The 21676-nt window shown below is 56.9% G+C and overlaps 2 protein-coding genes across 2 annotated transcripts; both read right to left on the bottom strand.

The window, feature by feature from the left end:
• Positions 1-1270: 1270 nt before the first annotated feature.
• On the bottom strand, positions 1271-4281 carry LOC110581272 (beta-lactoglobulin-2-like). Its single transcript, XM_044920440.1, has 6 exons — positions 4186-4281; positions 3616-3755; positions 2913-2986; positions 2051-2164; positions 1546-1650; positions 1271-1287 (listed from the first exon to the last, which is right to left on the bottom strand). Exons 1-6 carry the CDS (start codon positions 4279-4281, stop codon positions 1271-1273), a joined length of 546 nt encoding a protein of 181 aa, XP_044776375.1.
• A 10843-nt stretch (positions 4282-15124) lies between these two features.
• On the bottom strand, positions 15125-18521 carry LOC123326495 (beta-lactoglobulin-2-like). The gene is made up of 6 exons (XM_044920439.1): positions 18426-18521; positions 17898-18037; positions 17482-17555; positions 16135-16245; positions 15403-15507; positions 15125-15141 (listed from the first exon to the last, which is right to left on the bottom strand). Exons 1-6 carry the CDS (start codon positions 18519-18521, stop codon positions 15125-15127), a joined length of 543 nt encoding a protein of 180 aa, XP_044776374.1.
• Positions 18522-21676: the final 3155 nt, after the last annotated feature.

Below are 21676 nucleotides of genomic sequence, written 5' to 3'. Positions count from 1 at the left end.
TAATATTTTTCTAGAAATGTATCTATTCCATCTATATATTTAAAACAGTAATATTACACACAAACTTACATATCTATAACATTTATATATAATTTTACATAAATAAAAATATGTGTATATATTGTTATATGTAAATTGTTCTTGTTATTTAAGAAGGCCTTCTTCTGTGGCTCCATACCCTACATTAGTAACACTAAAAGTCTGTGGAGAACAGGTCTCCTCTGACCGCTGTTCTCAGACCCCCTGACCGGGAAAACCTCTATTTGGTCCTAACCCAGAACAGGTTGGTGCATTTTTAGGCACGTGAAGCTCGATGCCCAGGCTTCCTGGAGGCAATTACCCTCATGTTTCTGAAAGACAGCCTTGCACGTTCAGAAGAGCACAGACTTTGATTGGCGAGTAACTTATTTACGGTTTTCTATCGGTATTTATTAGATTAAGTGCCCAGCCATTTTTCACTTGTCCTTTGTGAAGTTTGCGTGGCATGCAGCGTTAATGGGCACACCGCCCCTGCGGCCCTTTTATCTCATCCGTCAGGTTTAAAAGAGACCCCCGTCATGAGTGCTGATCCCCAGATGTCACCTGCTGTGGTGCCGAAGCCCGAACCCTGACCGCGCCTCACCCCCCGAGCTGCGCATCCTGCACGCATCGACCAAGAAAGACCCAGACGGACTGCTGGCTGGTTGAGTTCTTTATTGCTGGAGGAGAAGTGGCTCAGAGCAGAGCACCTCAGGCTGGCGCCCCGAGGACCCCGTCCCCTGGTGGAGCGGGTCCCACAGGACCTGGGGCTCCATCCCTCCTGATTCCTCTGATGGGAGAGGGAGGGGGCAATGTCGTCTCTGGGACCTGAAAGGGACGAGGGCTCCCCTGTGATTCCTGGGGAGCCTGTTGGGCCCTCGCCAGCCCCTCCCAGGTGGGGGGTGAGGGACGACCTCTCCACCTTGGGCTGAGTGGTGGTCAGCCCACGCCAGCCCCCCACGCTTGCCCACATCCTTGCCCAGAAGAGGCCATGGGGACATCTGCGTGGGAGCTTGACCGGGACACAAGGAGGACATCCCAGAAAGGCCACTGGAGAGAGTGGGCCCGTGGCCAGCCTGGCCCCCGTGGTCACCAGGAGGGACACCAGGTCCCAGCCATTCCTGCAGAGGGACCAGGGCCCGACGGAGGGGAGCTGGGGTCCCCTGGGACACCTCCCACCGTGCACGTGCCCAGGACGTGGGGGCAGGGCTGGTACGCGTTACCCCAGGAGGCGGGTCAGGCAGGAGCTCACCTAGATGCGGCACTGCTCTGTGGGGGGAGGGAGAGCCGTGTGGGGGGGTCACAAGTCGCCAGCCCTGGGGGACAGCCCTGGGCCCAGAGGGGTGTGGCAGAGGGGGTGGGGCTGGAGACCCTGCCTCAGGGGCTCTGCACCTCCCACCCCCCAAGCTGGGGGGCCTGGGGAATGGGGGCTACCGTGGGAGATGGCTGGGCCCGGCGCTCGTGGCTGTCTGGTGGGTAAGCCCCATGCGGAGTGCAAGTGGGGACGTGGGGAGTGGCGGTGATCACCTTCCACCTGCGTCGGGTTGAAGAAGAGCCAGATGTGCACGGGCAGAGTCTCGAGGGCTCTGTTGAATTTCTCCATGACCTGGTTGTCGACCTTCAGGGTCCTGGCTGTGGGGGGCGGTGGGTCAGTCCCTGGGCCGCAGGGCTTTGACGACCTCGGGGAGACCCAGGGGCCCCGCCCGGGGAGCGAGTGCAGGAAGGACACATCAGCGTCCTGAGGTCAGCTCCCAGGGTGGCCTTCGGAGCTCAGCCCACCTGCCTGCAGGGTCCCTGTCCCCTCCCCTTCCTCCCGGGACAGCGCTGGGAGGAGAGGGCTCCACTCGTAGACAAACCCCCCCCCCGTCTTCTGCCTCAGCCCCCACTCGGCCTGTTCCTCGTCCCTGAGTCCCCACAGCGGCTCACAACTGATCACCTTTGCTAACGTGAGCCACGGGGGCTGGGAGGCAGCCCCTCCCCCTCCCGTCCCCAGGGCCCTGGGTGAGCGCCCCTGCAGGACTCCGCTACGCACCCAGGGACTGGCACATCATGCCGCTCTCAGCGGTGGGCGCGGGGGCCTCCATGCAGAAGAACAGGTAGTGGGCGTAGTCTGTGTCCAGCACGGAAATCTTTCTTTCCCCTTGGTCTGGAAAAGAGGCCGGAGCAGAGGCCTGAAATCTGTCTGGGTGCCCCTCGAATCTCCCTCGCGTCTCAGGCCACTTCCCTGACCCCAAGGGCACGCCCCCCCCTCCCCAGGCCTTGCCTCCCCCCACAGACTCGGGAGAGGGCAGGTGGGCCCTGTGGCAGGGGAGGGCTGGAAGCCGTGGGGAGGCCCCAGGGGCCTGACCCAGAGGAGGCCGAGGGCAGGGCAGGAGGCCGCTAGGCCCTGGGGACAGGGCTGGGGGGGTATAGAAAGGCTGGAGGCGAGGCGGGTGAGGCCCAGAATGTTCCAGAAGCAGGTTCCAGGACCGATAGGCAAATGCACAGTGTGTTTATGCACAGGTCTGGCTTCTGTGGACATGTGTACGGAGCCACAGGCCGCTGGGCCCCGAGCAGGGAAGTTTCTGCACGCCTGCCCTCAGACGCATCCCTGCACCGACCCCCATCCGCATGGCCACACAGATGTCGCAGCGAGACAGATGCTGTTCTGCTGTCTTCCCTTGCCAAGCAGGGGGCGCAGGGGCCAGGGGGGCTGAGCCCGCCCCAGAGGGAGTGGGGTCCCCGGACCTCATCACCCCGGCGAGTGCCCTTTGTGGTGTAGACACGGGAGAGGCAGGGCCTGACTCTTCCCTGCTCCCGGGATGCGGAGGGGGCACTGCTTGTCCGGGGCCGCCTGGGGGTGCTGACCGGGGTGGGGGTGGGCGGCCCCGCAGGCACGGGGCGGGGGCACTTACAGTCGACCGTGAACACGGCTGGGTCCTCAGTCTTCTGGGCCATGATGTTCCCCTCAACGCATGCACTGTTTTCCCTGAAAAGCCAAGGAGTGCTGGGGTCCTCCATGAACCCCGCTGTAGGGACAGGAGCCGGCTCCAGGAAGTGTCACACGCCCTGCAGACACCCAGCCCCGTCTGGCCCTGGGCCAGCTGAGAGCAATGTCATGAGGGGTTGGCCCGAATGTGAGTGGCCCTGTGGCCCTGAACAGGTGATTCAGGTGAGTTGACAATGGCGCAGACAAAGCCAGCCGGGACACCTGCCTGGTGGTGGGGGGCGTGTGCCAGCTCAAAACTGACCCTCTCTGGGAGGGGCTGGGTTACAGCGCTTCCAAGGATCTCATCATGGGTCACACTCAGAGTTCCTTGAGCCCCCGGTCCCCACTCCAGGGGCAGACAGGGCTCACGGCAGGACCTGCCCAGGCCCCCGGGGCCGCAGCCCCACAGCTGACCAGCCGGCCTCCACACGGGCCTCTCTGCGCGCTGACCCGGGGCCGCCCTGTGTGGTCGGCCTGTTGGCCCAGAGCCCGGGGCGGGGGCTCCGAGGGCACCGGGAACCACCCACAGGGCGCCGGCTCCCATCAGGACCCTGCCCTGCCCGCCCACCTGCCCGTCCAGGAGCCAGGCCCTCGCTGGCCCCCAACCCCAGGGTGGGGGGCACACCCACCATTTGCGCAGAATGATCTCCAGGTTGTCCTCGGGGGTGGGTCTCAGCTCCTGGACGTACACCCTCAGGGGGGCGGTCTCGGCGTCCAGGAGGGAGATGTCGCTGGCCGCCATGGCCATGGAGTGCCACGTCCCAGCCACCTGCGGAGGGGGCCTTGAGCTGCCGTCGGGGGCGGGAAGGGCCCTGGCCCATGGGGGGCTCGCCCTCCCACCCCGGCCTGCTGGCTGGTCTCCTGCACACGTTTCTCAGGCAGCACGGCGAGTGAGTCAGGACTCAGCACGTCTGAGGATCACCGACCACGCGATGCCCGTGTGCGGTTCTTGCATGTTTGGAACAACCATGCTCTCTACCCCAGCACTGTCCTGAGGAAGCTCCCACTCAGGGGTGCGTCCGCGTCATAGGTGACCACCCCGGGAGCGAGAGGGAGACACGGAGGTGGCTGGAGCCAGCACTCGGGGGACGAAGACGTGCCCTAGCTCTGTGCCTCACTGATGTGTGCAGTCGGCCCTCCTGTCCTCCGTCAGCTGCCCCTGGCCCCGGCCCCCCAGCACCCGCCCCACATGCCCATACCTTTCTTATATCCAGGGCCCTTGTGGTCTGGGGGACGACGATGGCCTGGATGCCACACACGAGGGCCAGGCCCAGGGCGAGCAGGAGGCACTTCATGGCTGCGGCTGTGGTTGCACTGAGCTCCCGGGAGTGAGGAAGGCCGGGCAGTGGGCTCGGGCCCTTATGTGGGGGCGGGGGCCCCCGCGAGCCAGCACCGTCCGGGCCCCTGGCCACGCGGTTCTCGGAATCCCCCGTGGCTCAGCCCCAGGGTCACAAGGACATTATCTTCCAGGACAGCGTGAGGCCCTCTTTCTGGGACAGTGTCACTGACTTCCCCCTGAGTCCAAACAAGAAGGTCCCTGTGTCCCCGGGGCCTGGACAGTTCCTGGCAGGCCCCAAGGGGAGGGTCTGGAGTGTGGGCCCAGGCTGGCCGCCAGCATCAGAAACACTTCCTGGGTCGCGATCTTGGGCAACAACAGGTCAGAGTCAGCACTGAGGACAGCTGTGTCCCCGAGGGTGGGAGAGCCCCATGCAAACCCAGGGTCTGTGGACGACGTGCCGGTGGGTGGCCATCTGTCCTGCACAAGGGGCACACTTTTTCACACTCCCGGTCCCTCCCTGTGGGCACCCAGTACACACAGCTGTCCTGAGCGTGCACGCCCTGGGGCTGGACGGGGCTATGTGGTCTGTTGTGCTCCATGGGGACCCCCTCCTTGCCCCTGCATGGCCATCTGGGCCCACGGGTCATCATCTGGGGGCAAAGGCTGGGCTCTCAGATGTTTGGGCAGACGAGCAGCATGCAGTGTCCAGAGGACTCTGGCAGGACCCCCCACAGCCCTTGCCCTCCTTCCCTAGGCCACCGTCAGCGGGTTCTAGGTGCCCCAAAGCACGGGCAGCCTGCTTCCTTCACCCCCTTGCAGGTCTGGGGGTGGGGGTGGGGGCTGCAGCAGTAGCAGGAATGCAGGTGGTCAGACAGCAGGCCTCCGGGCCCAGGTGGACGAGCGTGTGGCTGGCAAGCTGACCAGCTCCAGAGATGGAGGCGGATGTGGGGGCGCAGTGGGTGGGGAGGGGGACCAGGGGACCTGGGACCCAGCAGCGGGCCTGTCAATCAGGAGCCCAAACTGGAAAGAACACAGCCTTTATTTTGGGGTCTCAGATGGCAGCTTGGGGAGCACAGGGTCTGGAGTGACCAGAAGAGTGTCCGGCTCATGCAGGAGAGCAAGGGGTTTTGATGAGAGAGAGGGAAGGAGTAATTACATGAATAGAGGAAGAAAAGAAGAGAAAAACCTGGCTAGTCTGGGGCTGACCAGCGGGGCGCTTCTGATCAGTATCTTCCTGATTATTTTTTCGGTGCTCACAAACTGCATTGATCAACTTACTGTCCTCACATGACCCGCCTGCAGGTCTCTCTAGCGACATTTTATGAGCACCTGGTTATAAAGCCGGTTCCGCTGCCGGCTCAGCTCGGGAGCTCGTTAGCCAGAGAAGACAATGACGGCCCTCACGTCCAAAGTGTTAGACAATCCCACAGGCCCGGGTGCTGGGGTTGCCGGGGCCCCCGAAGAAGGGATGGAGGGCTTGGAGGAGCTGAGGTGTGACGGTCCCTGCGGAGGATAGTGACCGGGGCCTGGGTGGATGTAGGCATTTGCAGACCTTATGTCTTGATCTGAGAATTCCATGAATTTCTTTTTCTTTTTTTTTTTTAAGATTTTATTTGTTTGTTTGTCAGAGAGAGAGAGAGAGCTCAAGCAGGGGGAGCGGCAGGGAGAGGGAGAAGCAGGCTCCCCGCTGAGCAGGGAGCCCAACACGGGACTCGATCCCAGGACCCCGAGATCATGACCTGAACTGAAGGCAGATGCTTCACTGACTGAGCCACCCAGGCGCCCCGAATTCCATGAGTTTCTAGAAGTCCCAAAATCTTGACAAGAATGGGATTTTATATTACCCTGGACGTGTTGCCCTTGCAAAGTGAAAACCCAAGAAAGGAGTGATTCCTCACATGCTCTTTCTTTTTTTTTTTTTTTTTTTAAAGATTTTATTTATTTATTTGAGACAGAGAGAATGAGATACAGAGAGCATGAGAGGGAGGAGGGTCAGAGGGAGAAGCAGACTCCCTGCTGAGCAAGGAGCCTGATGTGGGACTTGATCCCGGGACTCCAGGATCATGACCTGAGCCGAAGGCAGTCGCTTAACCAACTGAGCCACCCAGGTGCCCCCCTCACGTGCTCTTTCAACACATGAGCCTGACAGAGGGAACGGCGTCTCTGAGGGACGAGGCCGAGACAGAATCCCCACCCTTGGCCACTGGTCGGGTGCACTCTGACCGGCCTCACAGAGCGGGCAGGACGATGCCCACTCTGCCTGCAAGGGGAGCTTGCCTGGCACTTCCGGGTCCCCTCTGCAGCGGACCAGACATTGCCAGGGCCCCCTCTGTGGCAGACCTCACACCTCTGGGCCCCCCCTCTGCAGCGGACCCCATACAGGTGCAGGGGAGGGGCTCTGGCTAGTGTCCACCTGGGGCTCCGAGCTGGTGTGATGGGTGCAAGGCAGCTGATGCGGTCCGGCTGTGGAAACTGGCCCCTGGGCGGCTGAAACCTGTACCCATGGCCGTCCCCAGGCTCGCACCTCTGCGGGGTGGGCAGGACGAGTGGGGCTCCTCAAGCCCAGCACAGGCAGTAGGCTCAGCCTGCAGTCAGGAGGCCAGCTCCCTGCTGCTCCCCACTTGCCCGGCTTCCCATTTGTCCCCGGCTCTGGGCCGGCCTGGAGTGGGGCCCGTTTCCCTCCTGCCCGCCTCTCACGATGGCTGCAGGACCTTGCCGGGCGGTGGTGCCGGGCCATCGTCAACAAAGTGCCCTGTGCGTCCATCTTGGAGTCTGTTCCAACAGCTTCCCCGTTGTCACAATGGGGGGTGAAACGCACATTTACAACAACAGAGACCCGCCCCCTCATATCCACCCACACTCACCCTTGCTGGCTCATTCTTCCCTGCACTGCATGGCCCAGGGTTTGGGTGACGATGATATCCCGCCCACCCACCCTCACTGCCGTGCAGTCTGGTTTCCACCCAGCCTCACACCCTGCAGACACAAAGGTGGTTTCCAGCGGTGGGCTCTCCACCAGTGCGGCCTGTTGACCAGTCCTGGCTCCTTTGGGAACACCTGTCCCAACTTTGGGGTTCCTCACCCCTTGGGCTGTTTTCCTTCTCCAGCCCCCCATCTCTCCCCACGCCCAGAGTGCTCGTCCTTAGTGCTCTGCTACTGGGGTCTCATCTGCTCCCAAGGGTCTGGGCTGCCCTCTCTAGACCTCTAGCTTTCATTTCGGTTGTGAGTCTCCCGAATTCCAGGTCAGCTCCCTAGCTCCCAGGACACCTCCCAGCTCCTACCCAAAACACCTCCGAACCGGCTCTTTTCCCAGAGACCCGACTCTTCCTGCATCTCCGTGAGGGGCCCTGGGAGTCATCCTTGAATTTTCCATCCTCCTCCACTTGACATTTGCGTTTCACCTGTAAATTGTCCACGTCCTCTGTTCTGTTCTCACTGCCAGTTCTCTGTCCCTCAACTTCGTGTTTCTTTAGCAAATGTGCCATTGGGCATGCCCCTTACATGGCCTCCGCACCCTCAGCCTCACCTAGTTCCAGGCACTGGAGAGGGAAAAGTCCTATGTGCCAGTGGGGTTGTGTCGTGATACTGAAACACAAACAAAGAAATGCAGATACCCTCCTTGCTGGGAAGTGTTCTAACCAGAACGTGCATCAATATCACAAAAAGGTGTGCACCTGGCTTCCTTCAAGACCCAAAGGCAGAGCCTCTGGGTTTGGGGATTGAGAAGGTCTGTTTACTGGCTGCTTCTCCCCACCTCTGATTCTGATTCAAGCCGGGTTAAAGCTTCCCCAACAGGGCTCATAGTCTGCGGGGTTGTCCAGGGATCTCCTGCTCTCCCAAGATTTATAGTTGCTGATTCACTAGCCCCCTGTCTAGGGCCTAAGCTCCCGCATTCCCTGCCTTACCTTTGAATTTTGCCCCAAGTGCATATCTGCAGTTCAGGAACCCGCCCTGATACCCCCATCCCCATGCCTCTGAGCACAGCAGAGTGGCAACCTTCTGCAGCATGCCAGTGGGCAAACCCATCCTCCCTGTTCAAGACAAGGTTTAGGGACCCTTTTCTGAGAGGGCCTTTCCTGAAGGCTCCAAGTATTTGGGGCCCATACTGTCAGGGCCTCGTTTCCCTGTGGCACCCTCGACACCTTGCACATATCCACATAGGCGGGTGAAGATTTACACCATGCTGAATACGAGCCTTGGCAGATGCCTTGTGATCCTTCCGAAACATAGACCACGGGAGGCCTGGGAGAAGCCGCTATGAGAGCATTTCCCACTTACCACCACATCTTCCTAGGAGGCTGCGACGAGAGAGTGTCATCTCCTCCCAGGTTCTGATGCAGTATGAGGCTGCCTCTCCGAGCATAGCTACTTAGCTTTGCCTAGAAGGGGCTTCTCAGTAACAGGACTTCCCACCACTATTGTTGCATTGCTATATCCAGATCCTTCTGGATCTGGTGTCATCCTGTAAAACAAGAGACATGGGTGTTGGCACGCTTGCTCATCTTGCTTTTGCTATCGATGTAAGTAATACAGTTTCTGAATCTAGGAAGGGCTCATTGTTTCCTTACCAGCTGAATCTGTCAGCCTTGCTTGACACATATATCTGTCATCTCACCAATAACACCATTTGATCCATATTTGTGTAGCAGAAAGAATTGTTTTGCATTTTGAAAGTTACCTGTATTCTGTGTAGTAAATCTCTGTAGCATTCATCCCAGAGTTAACTGTTCAAGGGACTCTACTGAGGCAGTGTTGAGATAGCAAAGATTGTAAAAACAGGGCACACAAAGGAAAAGGAATGAGGGATAGTGGATGGATAGACGGTAGATGGATGATGGATGGTAGATGGATGGTGGATGGATGGATGGATGGTGGATGGTAGGTGGTTGGATGGATGGTTGGCTAGATGGATGGATAGACGGTAGATGGATGGTTGGAGGGATGGATGGATGGATGGATGAATGGCTTCCTTAACTCATATTGGATAGGCCATTTACTTTCTCATTCTCACAATCCTTCCAACTTTCCAAGGTGCTTTCATGTCCATCGTCACCTTTTGTCCCTCCCCTCCCCCCTCAGCTTCCTGTGCAGGTGTCAAGAATGAGATAGAATGTGCCAAGTCCCTGACCTATATTTACCCACAGTTAGTAACCAAGGCTGGCCTTGAGGCCAGGGCTGTTGAGGTCAGCCAGAAGCTCGTTCTGGAATAGAACATCACGTCCAGCTCCCAGGGCCCTCCTCAACCTGGTGTTGGGCCATCTTCCTGAACCCCGGGTGAGCCCAAGACCTCCCAGATTGTGTAGAGTCCTCAGGCACTTCTTCACAATGGATCTTTGTGTCTCACTAGCTCAATTTTTGGCTCCATCTGGGACTTCCAAACAAACAAAAAGCAGAAACTGACCCATAAACACAGAGAAAAAACTAGTGGTTGCCAAAGGAGAGGGGATGCACAAAATGGGTGAAGGGGAGTGGGAGGTCCAGGCTTCCAGTTATGGAATGAGTAAGTCACAGGGATGACAAGTGCAGCCCGGGGAACATAGTGATATTGCAGTAGCATGTATGGTGACATATGGTGACCACACAGCATAACATGTAGAGATGCCGAATCACTATGTTGTACACCTGGGCCTAATGGAACATGGTGGGTCAACTGTGCTTCAAAGATAAAACAAACAAAACCAAACCACTGGGGTTCTGGCACACAGACAGCCCAGTAGAATGGATGAAAAGTCTCTGACCAGACCCAAACACACATGAGAATCAGGAATGTGGGGAAACTCAGTAGTTAATAAATGGTCTCGGGAGAACGGGGTGGGCATTTTGGAAAATATAGCTTAAGTCCTAACTCATGAATTAAAACAAATGAATTCCTGATGGAGCAAAAGATTGAACAATGAAAACAATGAAACAATGAAAATTCAGGAATTCAGTATCCAGAATATAAGAGGCCTCTCCAAAAATGATTAAAACTCTGCAACAGTGGTCAGAAGCTACAAAAGGAAACACTGGTGAGTTTAACCACGTAGAGGAAACACATTGAAATGACCCCACAAACCGAGTAAGAAGAGAAATGATGAACTGAGGAAAATTATTTTTAACTGATAGCACAAATAATATCTAATTTCCTTAATATATAAAGAGCTCCTGCAAATCGATAGAGAAACACCAAGAATTCAATAGACTAAGATACGATTTGATCCTTCTCAGAAAAGTATTTTAAATTAATTAAAAATGAGAACAAAATATATTAAAATATGTGGATGCACACTTTGAAGGGAATTTGTAGCATTGATGCTTATATTAGGCCACATAAATATGCTCAATTGCAAAATCTAAGCCTGCAGCTTAAGTAACTAGGAGAACAGCTTGAAACCAATGCAAGCAAAAGAAAAGAAATAATGTAATAACAAAAATCGATGACATAGAAAACAGAAAACCTATAGAGAAAATCAATCAAAAACAGTTTTGAGGGACACCTGGGTGGCTCAGTTGGCTAAGCACCTGCCTTTGGCTCAGGTCATAATCCCAGGGTCCTAGGATTGAGCCCCACATCAGGCTTCCCGCTCATGCTCTCTCTCTCACTCTCTCTCTTTAATAAATAAATACAATCTTGAAAAAAAGAGGGGTGCCTGGGTGGCTCGGTTGGTTAACCATCTGCCTCCGACTCAGGTCAGGATCCTGGGGTCCTGGGATCGAGCCCCGCATCGGGGTGTCTGCTCAGCGGGGAGCCTGCTTCTCTCTGTCTGCTGCTCCCCCTGCTTGTGTGCTCTCTCTCGCTCTCTGTCAAATAAATAAATAAAATCTTTTTTAAAAAAACTTTTGATCTTTGAAAAGGTCAGGAAAATGGATAAACCTCTAGCCAGACTAATCAGGAAAACCCAGGTAGTTGACATATATCACTACTAGGGATGAAGAATGTGACACCAGTACAGATCTTATGGAAACTAGAAGGATATTAAAAGTGGTGCCTGGGTGGGCTCAGTCCGTTAAGTGTCCAATCCTTGGTTTCGGCTCAGGTCATGATCTCAGGGTCGTGAGATTGAGCCCCTGCTTGAGATTCTCGCTCTCCTTCTCCCCCTGCCCCCTCCCCACTCATGTGCTCTCTCTCTCAAAAAAAGAGGATATTAAGGGAACATTTTAGATGGAAATAATTCTCATAACTTGGACAAAATGCATAAAGTCCTAGAAAGATACAAAGTATCAAAGCTTATTATAGAAGCGGTGGATAGCCAGAATCGACATAGATCTATTGCAGAAATATAATTTGTGGATGAAAATCTCCCCTCCCCTGCCAAAATCTCAAACCCCAGTTAGCCTCACTATTATATTCTATCCGACATTTAAGAAAGCAGCAACATGAATCTTGCAGAAATTGCAAGCTGAGGGGTGACTCCCAATTCATGTTGTGAGACACACACTACACTGATTTCAGCGGGCTATGTGCTATTTATTAAATAAGTCTTACTTCTTTGAATTGAAATGTTATCCCCTTCATCCACTAAATTTCTACACAAATTTCTTGCCACTCTATTTTGCTCCACTGATCTTTTGGTTTATTCCAACGACAACGTGAATCCTTCTCTGTCCCTTCTATTGACTGTGCGTAGTCAGAGGTTGGCTCCCCTAGCCCCAGCCCCCTCCCTCCTTCCCTGGGGACAGATCCTTCTTTTTTTTTTTTTTTTAAAGATTTTATTTATTCATTTGAGACACAGAGATACAGACAGAAAGAGAGAGCATGAGCAGGGGGAGAGGCAGACAGAGAGGGAGAAGCAGGCTCCCCGCTGAGCCAGGAGCCTGATGTGGGGCTTGATCCCATCCCAGGACCCCGGGATCATGACCTGAGCCGAAGGCAGACGCTTAACCATCTGAGCCACCCAGGCGCCCCGGGGACAGATCCTTCTAAACGAGTCCTCCTTCAAAGCCCCTTCTCAAGTTCCATCTGTTTCAATTTGGACTCCGATAAGAACACCAATATCGTCACCAACACGAATGCTACTACTAGGTTGATGTTCAGATTTCTTTTTCTCTAGAATATGGTCCACAAAAGATCAAAGTGTGAGTAGGTGGGGCACTGTCACAGGGGCAAGACCCCAGGGTGGGCGTAGGCAGCACAGTGAACAGGGTGTGACCAGAGAGTGCCCAGCATCTGACCAAGATTTCTCGATGAGGCTGCTCATTCCACCCCTGTCTACGTCCCCTCATATTGGAACTGACCACGCTTCATGATGGATCGTTTGCCATGGGCCACTAAAGCATGTCACTGGAAAAAAATTAAAAAGTCAACATTTTTTTTTTCTCTGAAATGGTCAGTTTTACAGAAGTTAGGTTCATTTGTTTCTGTGTGTTTATCATTTTATGGCTTGCTGCCTTTTAGTTTTTATTTTATTTTATTTTTTAAGATTTTATTTATTTATTTATTTATTTGAGAGAGAGAGTGCACGAGAGAGAAAGCACAGCAGGGGGAGTGGGAGAGGGAGAAGCAGGCTCCCCGCTGAGCAGGGAGCTCGACGCAGGACTCCATCCCAGGACCCCGAGATCGTAACCTGAGCAGAAGACAGATGCTTAACCAACTGAGCCACCCAGGCGTCCCTCGGTTTTTATTTTAGTTTACATCTAAAATATATAAGATGTGAACTCGTCCAAAACTTAAAATTGCATGAAAATTTGTGCCCACGAATTTCTCCGCCTGCGCACCCACCTTCCTCCCTGTAGACAACTAACTCACTGATGTCTGCTCATCCTTTCTGCCTATCTTCTTCCACGTTCCTGAGCATAGGCTTACTTCCATTCTTTCTGACCCGAAAGTTAGCCCATGACAGCACATCCTGGAAACTGCCCCACATCCATTTAGAGAATTTACAGGAAGGAGTTTTAGCCGACGTCACCATCTACAGAGAAATCATTCTTCCTCTTTTATTCTCTGAACATAGTTCATTTGAAATTAGTTTGAGATTCACACAGATGCTCTCCTGTTGGAATCCAGGGGCGACTATGCCATTCAGGGGCTTTTGCCCCCGGGTGGGTGTCCTGGCGGGAAAGGCGGGAGGTGGGTGGGTGTGTGCATCGACGCCGGGCCACTGCCTGCACCCCAAGCCCCCCCATCGGGCAGGTGGAGCGCGTTGTACCTCCCTGAGAACAGGAGGGGTACCTGTGCATGCCCCCTGCATGGTCACGGGGATGAATGGACCGCCTGTATGGAAAGCGCGGGGAACACTGTTCTCATTATGGCCTCCTTCCACCGTGAGGTCTGTCAGGTGTAAGGGGATGCGGAGGGGTTGCCTGCCCCCCAGGCCTGGAGCTGCTCACTCCTGACCACCTGTTCCTAAAGGACCTGTCTGCCCCCTCCTGATGCTGTGGCGGGGCTGGGGCAGGCGGGGGGAGGCTCTGCACCTGTGTGTCTGTCTGCCTTGATAAGGGACCTGTCTACTTTTTCTCTGGTCTTCTTGGGTTTGTTGGGATGCTTACATTTGCTATGGAAATCTTCTATTTGGGGGCTTTTAAGTCTATCAGGTTAGAGCCAAACAGTTGAATCCCTTATGAAGTTTTAATTAAATTTCTCTCTATCTGTGGTCATTGATAGTTCTGGAAATTTCATATTTGTATTTTTTTTCCCAGCTCTTTCTCACAGGGGAGCTAAGCCCATCCCTGCCCTCACCTTGGGGGCACAGGAACCTTATTTTCCTTATTTTAATGCTTCTTTTCTAACCTGAATTGATTGTAGATTCATTTATTTTATTTTTTATTTTTTTATTTTTTTAAAGATTTTATTTATTTATCTGAGAGAGAATGAGAAAGAGAGAGAGAGCACAGGAGAGGGGGGAGGGTCAGAGGGAGAAGCAGACCCCCCCGCTGAGCAGGGAGCCCAATGCGGGACTCGATCCTGGGACTCCAGGATCATGACCTGAGCCAAAGGCAGTCGCTTAACCAACTGAGCCACCCAGGCACCCCATAGAGTCATTTATTTTAGTTTCCTTTAGCTAACTAATTTAAGGATTAAGGGCCATGAGTTTTCCTCCTAGCTCATTGATTCTGATAGTTTCTAGATAGTTTACAAATTTTGTGCAAGTGGATTCTCCTGTTCTGTGGACGAGAAACCAAAGGAAATTTACCCCCAGGAGCTGGTCCCCTCCAGAACCCCCCGAAAACGCCAGCAGAGCCCAAGGCACCATAACCCACAGGCCCCCCCAACAACACACTTCACAGAGGGGAGGTCATGCGGTTTTATTTAGAGTCCTCAGAGAGTAGGCTCCCAGCCTGAGCACACAGACCCAGGAAGGAGGAAGAGGACAAGACAGGGTGGCAGGCTTCTTCTTCGAAAGGACAAGGAAACTTCTGCCTTCTGGGGTGGGCGGGCAGGGTCTGGTTTCTCCTGTGGGGGAGGCAAGCAATGGGGTTTTGCAGGTCACTAAAACAGACAAAGGCAGAGAGCATGCTGTTGGGGGAGAGGGGACAGGGGTGGGGGTGGCGAGGACATCTCCCCTTAATAATGCGGCCCCTGGCCTGCACATTCTCGGCTTTCTCTGCCACCCAACCATCACCCAACCCCCTCCCCATCCTGTTTCCCCTCCACCTCCTTAAAACAACAACCTGAACCCCAAAAGAAAGCACGGGGTCCCACAGGAGGGCACATGCTTGGACCTAAGTGGTTCTAGGACAGCCAAGCAGTTGACTGGCATTGCCAGCCTGGCCCCGGTGGTCACCAGGAGGGACACCAGGAGGTCCCAGCCATTCCTGAAGAGGGACCAGGGCCCGATGAGGGGAGCTGGGGTCCCCTGGGACGCCTCCCACCATGCATGTGCCCAGGACGTGGGGGCAGGGCTGGTACGTTACCCCAGGAGGCGGGTCAGGCAGGAGCTCACCTAGACGCGGCACTGCTCTGTGGGGGGGGGGGAGGGCCAGGGGGGGGGGTCACAAGTCGCCAGGACAGCCCTGGGCCCAGAGGGGTGTGGCAGAGGGATGGGGCTGGAGACCCTGCCTCAGGGGCTCTGCACCTGCCACCCCCCAAGCTGGGGGGTCTGGGGAATGGGGGCCACCAGTGAAGGAAGATGCTGCCCTGATGTCTCTAGAACCCTGACGGGAGCCAGAACTGGGACAGCACGTGGGGGGCGGGGGGTGGCTGCTGCGGGCTAGAGCTCACCCTTGCCCTGGGTCAGGTCCAGGATGATCCGCATGTGCACGGGCAGAGTCTCGAGGGCTCTGTTGAATTTCTCCATGACCTGGTTGTCGACCTTCAGGGTCTTGGCTGTGGGGGGTGGTGGGTCAGTCCCTGGGCTCCAGGGTCCCTGTCCCCTCCCCTTCCTCCCGGGACGGCGTGTGGACAGGAGGAGAGGGCCCAGCACCCTAGGCTGTCGGGTCTCACCCAGCATAGCTGATGTGCTGACCGAGGGTGTGTGTATATAACCCCCCCAGAAAGGGCTTCATTCGGGCAAACCAGCAATGTCTCTGCCTTGTGCTACTGGTTTCACGGGCTTGCATTTCATTAAGAACATTACCACCAACTAAAGCTTCTAATTAGTATTCATCTTTTGACCAAGCCAGTAACACTAAGTCCAGCCCCTTGAACCAGCAGCCATCCTTCTGGCCCCTTTCTCCCCGATTTCTGAGGCAATGTGAGTGGACTTAGCCACCCCTAGAGAAAGACTGGCCACCCCCAGGCCCTCAGGCCACTAGGACGTTGCACAGTCTGCTCCCTGGGTGCCCACGGTGCCGGCCAGGGGTCCTTAGCCACCCCTAGAGAAAGACTGGCCACCCCCGGGCCCTCAGGCCACTAGGACGTTGCACAGTCTGCTCCCTGGGTGCCCACGGTGCCGGCCAGGGGTCCTTAGCCGCCGTCCCACTCAGGGTGACCCCGCGCATCGTCAGTGCACACCCAGGTGCTGGCACATCAGTCTCTGCTCGGGCGCGTCCGTGTTCTCCACGCAGAAGAACAGGTAGTTCTTGTAGTCTGTGTCGAGCACGAAGACCTTGTTCTTCTCCAGATCTGGGGAGAGAAGAGAAGGACCAAAGTGAGGATGGAGTCCTGTCCAGCAGGAGCGTCCCTCACGGGTGTTGGTGGGCGTTCCTCAGTCACCTGGATCCCTGTCCTGCAGCCCCCATGGGGCGGCACCAGGTGCAGGAATGGCCAGAGGCAGCAGGAGAGGAAAGGGAGAGGAGAGGCAGGGGGGTGGAGCACAAAGACCCGCTGAAGGTGAGAGGTCTGGTGTGTGGCCGGCCAGGTGTGTAGCTGTCAGGTGGCCGCATCGTCAGTGCAGAGGAGACAGCAGAGGGGAGGAGGCGAGGCTTGGAGCAGGAGAGCTGCAGCTAAGCATTCCCGTGTGGCAGGGAGGAGTTGGAGGTAAGGGGGAGGTGAAGGGGAGGCATGATGAGCACCCGAAGGAGAGGCCTGGGGAGCAAAGGGGCAGAAGATCCAGGCCCTGGAGCGTGACGGGTTCTGAAGAGGAGAAGGAGGGTCAGGGTGGCCCAGAGCAAGTCTTTTTTTTTTTTTTTTTTTAAGATTTTATTTATCTATTTGACAGAGAGAGACACAGTGAGAGCAGGATCACAAGCAGGGGGAGAGGGAGAGGGAGAAGCAGGCTCCCCGCCTAGCAGGGAGCCCGATGTGGGGCTCGATCCCAGGACCCTGGGATCATGACCTGAGCTGAAGGCAGACGCTTAACGACTGAGCCACCTAGGTGCCCCCCAGAGCAAGTCTTAAGTGTGAGAAACAAATAGAATTTGCTGGGGAAACACCCAGAAGAAATTTCTATGCATCCTTTGTTTCAATTTTACCACTAAGTTCTCCATTTGTGTTTTTTATAATTCACAACCATCCCCCCCCCCGCCGAAAGTTGCAATTTGTGACAGAGAATGCAGTAGAAGAAGGTGCTCTGCATCCCCCTCATGCAGCAGAGTCCAGGAGCTCAGCACGAGGTGTGAGTCGCAGCCATCCAGAGAGAGCAGGAGGTGGCCCTGCTCCGTGTGGGCCAGAAGAGACTCCAAGAACAATCGTGGGGGAGGAAGCTCTCGTTGACCACACACACACACACACACACACACACACACACACACACGAGAGGCTCATTGGCCCAGGGCTTGGGCAGAGCGCTCCCTGAGTCAGAGCCAGGCAGCCCCGAGCACTCTCCCACCTCACGCTCCCACCGGCAAGGACAGCAGCCTCCCAGGGACAGCTGTGGGGGTGTGCAGCTCAGAGCCAGCCCATGGGGCTGGGGACACTCACAGTTGATGTTGAACTTGGCTGCATGCTCAGTTTTCTCTGCAAAGACCTTCTTCTCAACACACCTGTTGCCTTCCCTGAAAGGTGGTGATAGCATTGGGGGGCGACACTGAACTTGAGCTGTCCTTGCTATGGTCCCTCATAGCAGACAGGGCTCGCGGCAGGATCTGCCCAGGCCCCCGGGGCCGCAGCCCCACAGCTGACCAGCCGGCCTCCGCACGGGCCTCTCTGCGCGCTGACCCGGGGCCGCCCTGTGTGGTCGGCCTGTTGGCCCAGAGCCCGGGGCGGGGGCTCCGAGGGCACCGGGAACCACCCACAGGGCGCCGGCTCCCATCAGGACCCTGCCCTGCCCGCCCACCTGCCCGTCCAGGAGCCAGGCCCTCGCTGGCCCCCAACCCCAGGGTGGGGGGCACACCCACCATTTGCGCAGAATGATCTCTAGGTTGTCCTCGGGGGTGGGTCTCAGCTCCTGGACGTACACCCTCAGGGGGGCGGTCTCGGCGTCCAGGAGGGAGATGTCGCTGGCCGCCATGGCCATGGAGTGCCACGTCCCAGCCACCTGCGGAGGGGGCCTTGAGCTGCCGTCGGGGGCGGGAAGGAGCCCCAGCCCCACGGGGAGCTCGCCCTCACACCCCGGCCGGCGGCCCAGTCTGACTGGGGTGGCCGTCAGTGAGCTCTGGACGACCCTCGGCCATCGGCCAGACACTGGGCTGCACGATTTCCACACTTGAATTAACGTGCCTGTGTTCCCCAGGTGGGTCTGAATACACATCATACGAGTTCCCTAGAACCTTCTGGCTCTTGGGAAACCAAGAGACAAGCCGCCCCGAAGACGGAGAGCTGGGTGGGGTTCCCGACGTCGTGGGTTCTGCTCGTGCCCATGTTCCCTGCTGAGGCCCCACCGCCCTGCCCACCCTGCCGCTCACCCCCACCCGCCGTCCTCCCACCTTCTGGAGGTCCAGGTTCTCCATGGTCCGGGGGACGACGATGGCCTGGATGCCACACACGAGGGCCAGGCCCAGGGCGAGCAGGAGGCACTTCATGGCTGCGGCTGTGGTTGCGCCGAGCTCCCGGGAGTGAGGAAGGCCGGGCAGCGGGCTCGGGCCCTTTTATGGGGGCGGGGGCCCCGCAAGCCAGCACCGTCTGGGCCCCCAGCCACGCGGTTCCCCGAATCCCCCATGGCTCAGTCCCAGACCCTCAGGGGGCTTCCCCCACCGGGACAATAGGAGGCCTTCTTCCTCTAAGTGGGAACAGGAAGGTGCCTGTGTCCCTGGGGCCTGGACAGTTCCTGGCAGGCCCCAGAGGGGAGGCTCCGGGGCCCAGTGGGTGCGGGCTGGCCGCCGGCGTCAGGAACACTTCCTCTGAGGAAGCTGAACCTGCTCATCTCCCCACAGCCCCGCCTCCTCTGTGTTCCCCAGCTCTGTGCCATTTGGCAGCAGGGCCCAGGGAGCACCCCCATTGGGAAATCTGGGTCACCAAAGTGTGTCCAGACGACCTGGACAACTTCACCTTCACCCAGGAATGACCTCTTAAATCACCTTCTCTTTGTGTTCCCAGCAGCATCTCTGTACTTGCGGACCACACGGAGTTTCATCCAGTGGGCAAAACGATTAGGCCTGGTCTCCCTTCCCCGCTGCCGCCACCTACTCAGCTACTGGATAGAAGATGCAAATGCAGATGTGATCCCCTTCACCTTCTCTGTGAACCAAAAGGGAGGAATCTTGATGGTCCCCATTATTTAGGAAACTTGAGGGTTCATTGAAATCTCCTGGAGAACTTTTCAGACCCGCTGAGGCAGGGACGGACCCACCATGCTCGGGTGAAATGTTTTTTGAAAATTGTTTATTGTGGGAAAATACACATGACATAAAATTTACCCTCTTACCCTCTTTTAAATGCACAGCTCAGGGGCGTCCGTGCGTTCACACTGTTGTGCACCGTCCCTCTGTCCGTCCCCAGAACGTGGTCATCTTCCCACACTGGACTCTGTCCCCTAAGCCCTATTCCCAGCCCCCGGGACCCCACTCCTGCTCCCCGTGTCTGTGGATCCGACTCCTCTAGGGCCTCCTGGGAGTGGATCCTTCATTTGGTCCTTCTGGAGACCTGGGGAGGGGAGGGGCTGCCCCGGGAAGCCTCATGTTTTCCAGGGAAAGGTCAAGGTGTCACTGTCCCGCTGGGTGTCAGCTTCGGAAACCTCTGCAGTGGCCAATGTCTCCATGCCCCACAGCCATGGCGTAGCCCCGAGGAGCCTGGCGTTGGCTGCAGGAGGATGGGAGCTGGTGGCTGGTGGGTGGCATCCTGGGGGGTCTCTGCTGAGTGCTCGCTGGGACAGATACCTGTCCAGACAGACAGCCCCGTGGGCGAACGCCTGGCAGAGAGCTCCCGGGTTGACCCCTGGTTCCAGGATGGGAGAGGGGAGCAGGACCGTGCTCATTACCAAGGAGATCTGTCCGCTTTATCTCTTTGCTCCCCACAAGCTCCTGGAAGGTTCTCAGGGCCTCCGGTTCTCATCCAGGGTGCAGGCCAGATGGTAAAGGTGGGTCTTCGAAGTCAAGGGAGGCCAGCCAGGCCACGTTGGGGGCCCTCTCTTGGGCAGGGGCCTCCAGATTGTCCTCAGGGTCATGCCCAGGGCTGGGGCATCCCGCAGCCAGACATCCTGAGAGGGAGGCCAGCAGGGAACATGTGAAATGCTGCCTAAAGCCGGGGGCAGGGAGGTGACGAGAGGACTCGTGGGAGGGGTCTGTGGTCATCACGTGGGCACCCAGTGGGGGTCTCTCTGTTGTATCTCCCTGCTCCAGCCCAGGCCCTAACTAGCTTGGGACTTGTGGGCACAGAGCCTGGCTTGGGGCTGAGGGTGGGTACACGCGGTGTCGGTGGACGTGGGCAGTGGGCAGGGGCTGCTGACAGGACAGGGGCCGTGGAGGTGGTCCATGGTGCATTCTGGAGTGGAAGCGCTGGGGAACTTTGGGAGAGTTTTTTTAAAAAGATTTTATTTATTTATTTGAGAGGGAGCACGAGTGGGGGAGGGGCAGAGGGAGAAGCAGACTCCCCGCTGAGCGGGGAGCACGACACGGGGCTCGATCCCAGGACCCCGGGTTCATGACCTGAGCCGAAGGCAGATGCTTCACCGACTGAGCTGCCCAGGTGCCCTAGCTTTGGCAGAAATTTAAAAGCAAATTTGTCTGAGCGTCATAGTCTCAAAATCAAGATGCAGCTCTGATGGGGCTTCTGGTTTGATAAGCTCTCCAGCAGGGGTCCTCAACCCGGGCAGGAGGACATTTGGCGGTGAAGCCCATCCTGTGCTCCGCAGGATGCTGAGGGATATCCCTGGCCTCCACATCTGCCTCCCTCATCATGACAGCCACGGTGTCTCCAGACATTGCCCAGTGTCCCCTGGGGACCCTGTTCAGAGTCCCTAGGCTAGGGCACAGCCACACCAGTAGCTGACTGCAGGAGGAAAGGGCAGAGGGTCTCCGAAGTGGGGGGCTGGGCACGCCCTTGAGTGGACATGGCGCTGGGCAGCAGGAATGGTAATTGCAGATGGTGGACAAAATCCCCCCAGGCAGGGCTCAGAGCAGCGGGGCTGGGGACTGGCAGGAGGCTGGCACCCCCAGAGGCTATGCCCAGCCTCCAGCTTTTGGCTGGCCCCGCAGACTCCGACAGAGCCGGACGCTCCGATGAGCATCGCCATCTGTGAGTGTGTTCTGTCCATCCTGCTCCTGGAGTACGTGATGGGTGCAGCTTCCCTGGCAGGAAGCTGATGAAGATACCGTGTCCCTCAGCTGCAGGTGACACGAGGCTCAGGACCACACCGCCATCTGCTTAGAGAGAGAATGTGCACAGGCCACTCACCGGGGCTGAAGGTGCCAGGGAAAGCCCTTTGTCCGGGGGCAGTTTGTACCGTGCGTATCCGACAGGCTTCCTGGAGTACGAGCAGTGGGCCTGTGCCCCCAACACAAGCCCAGACCTTCCCCACTCCACCCTCAGAGTGCCCCCTCGTTCCGGGATGGCCCCTCCCTCCCCTGCTCCCATCCATGCCCTTCAACCCTGCCTGCCCGGCCCCTGGAGGCCTGTCCCAGAGCCTAGGCCCTGGAGCCAGGGGGCCACCACAAGTTTGCATGGGATGGAAGGGTCAGGCAGGTAAAGTTGACAGGTGGAGGGGGCTGGTCAGGATCTGATGTCCTGAACTGGACCCCAC

The sequence above is a fragment of the Neomonachus schauinslandi genome, chromosome 13 (genome assembly GCF_002201575.2).
Source record: "Neomonachus schauinslandi chromosome 13, ASM220157v2, whole genome shotgun sequence".
Classification (NCBI taxonomy): domain Eukaryota; kingdom Metazoa; phylum Chordata; class Mammalia; order Carnivora; family Phocidae; genus Neomonachus; species Neomonachus schauinslandi.
Note: the sequence above shows the minus strand (reverse complement) of the source record. Positions and strands in the feature narration are given on the sequence as shown.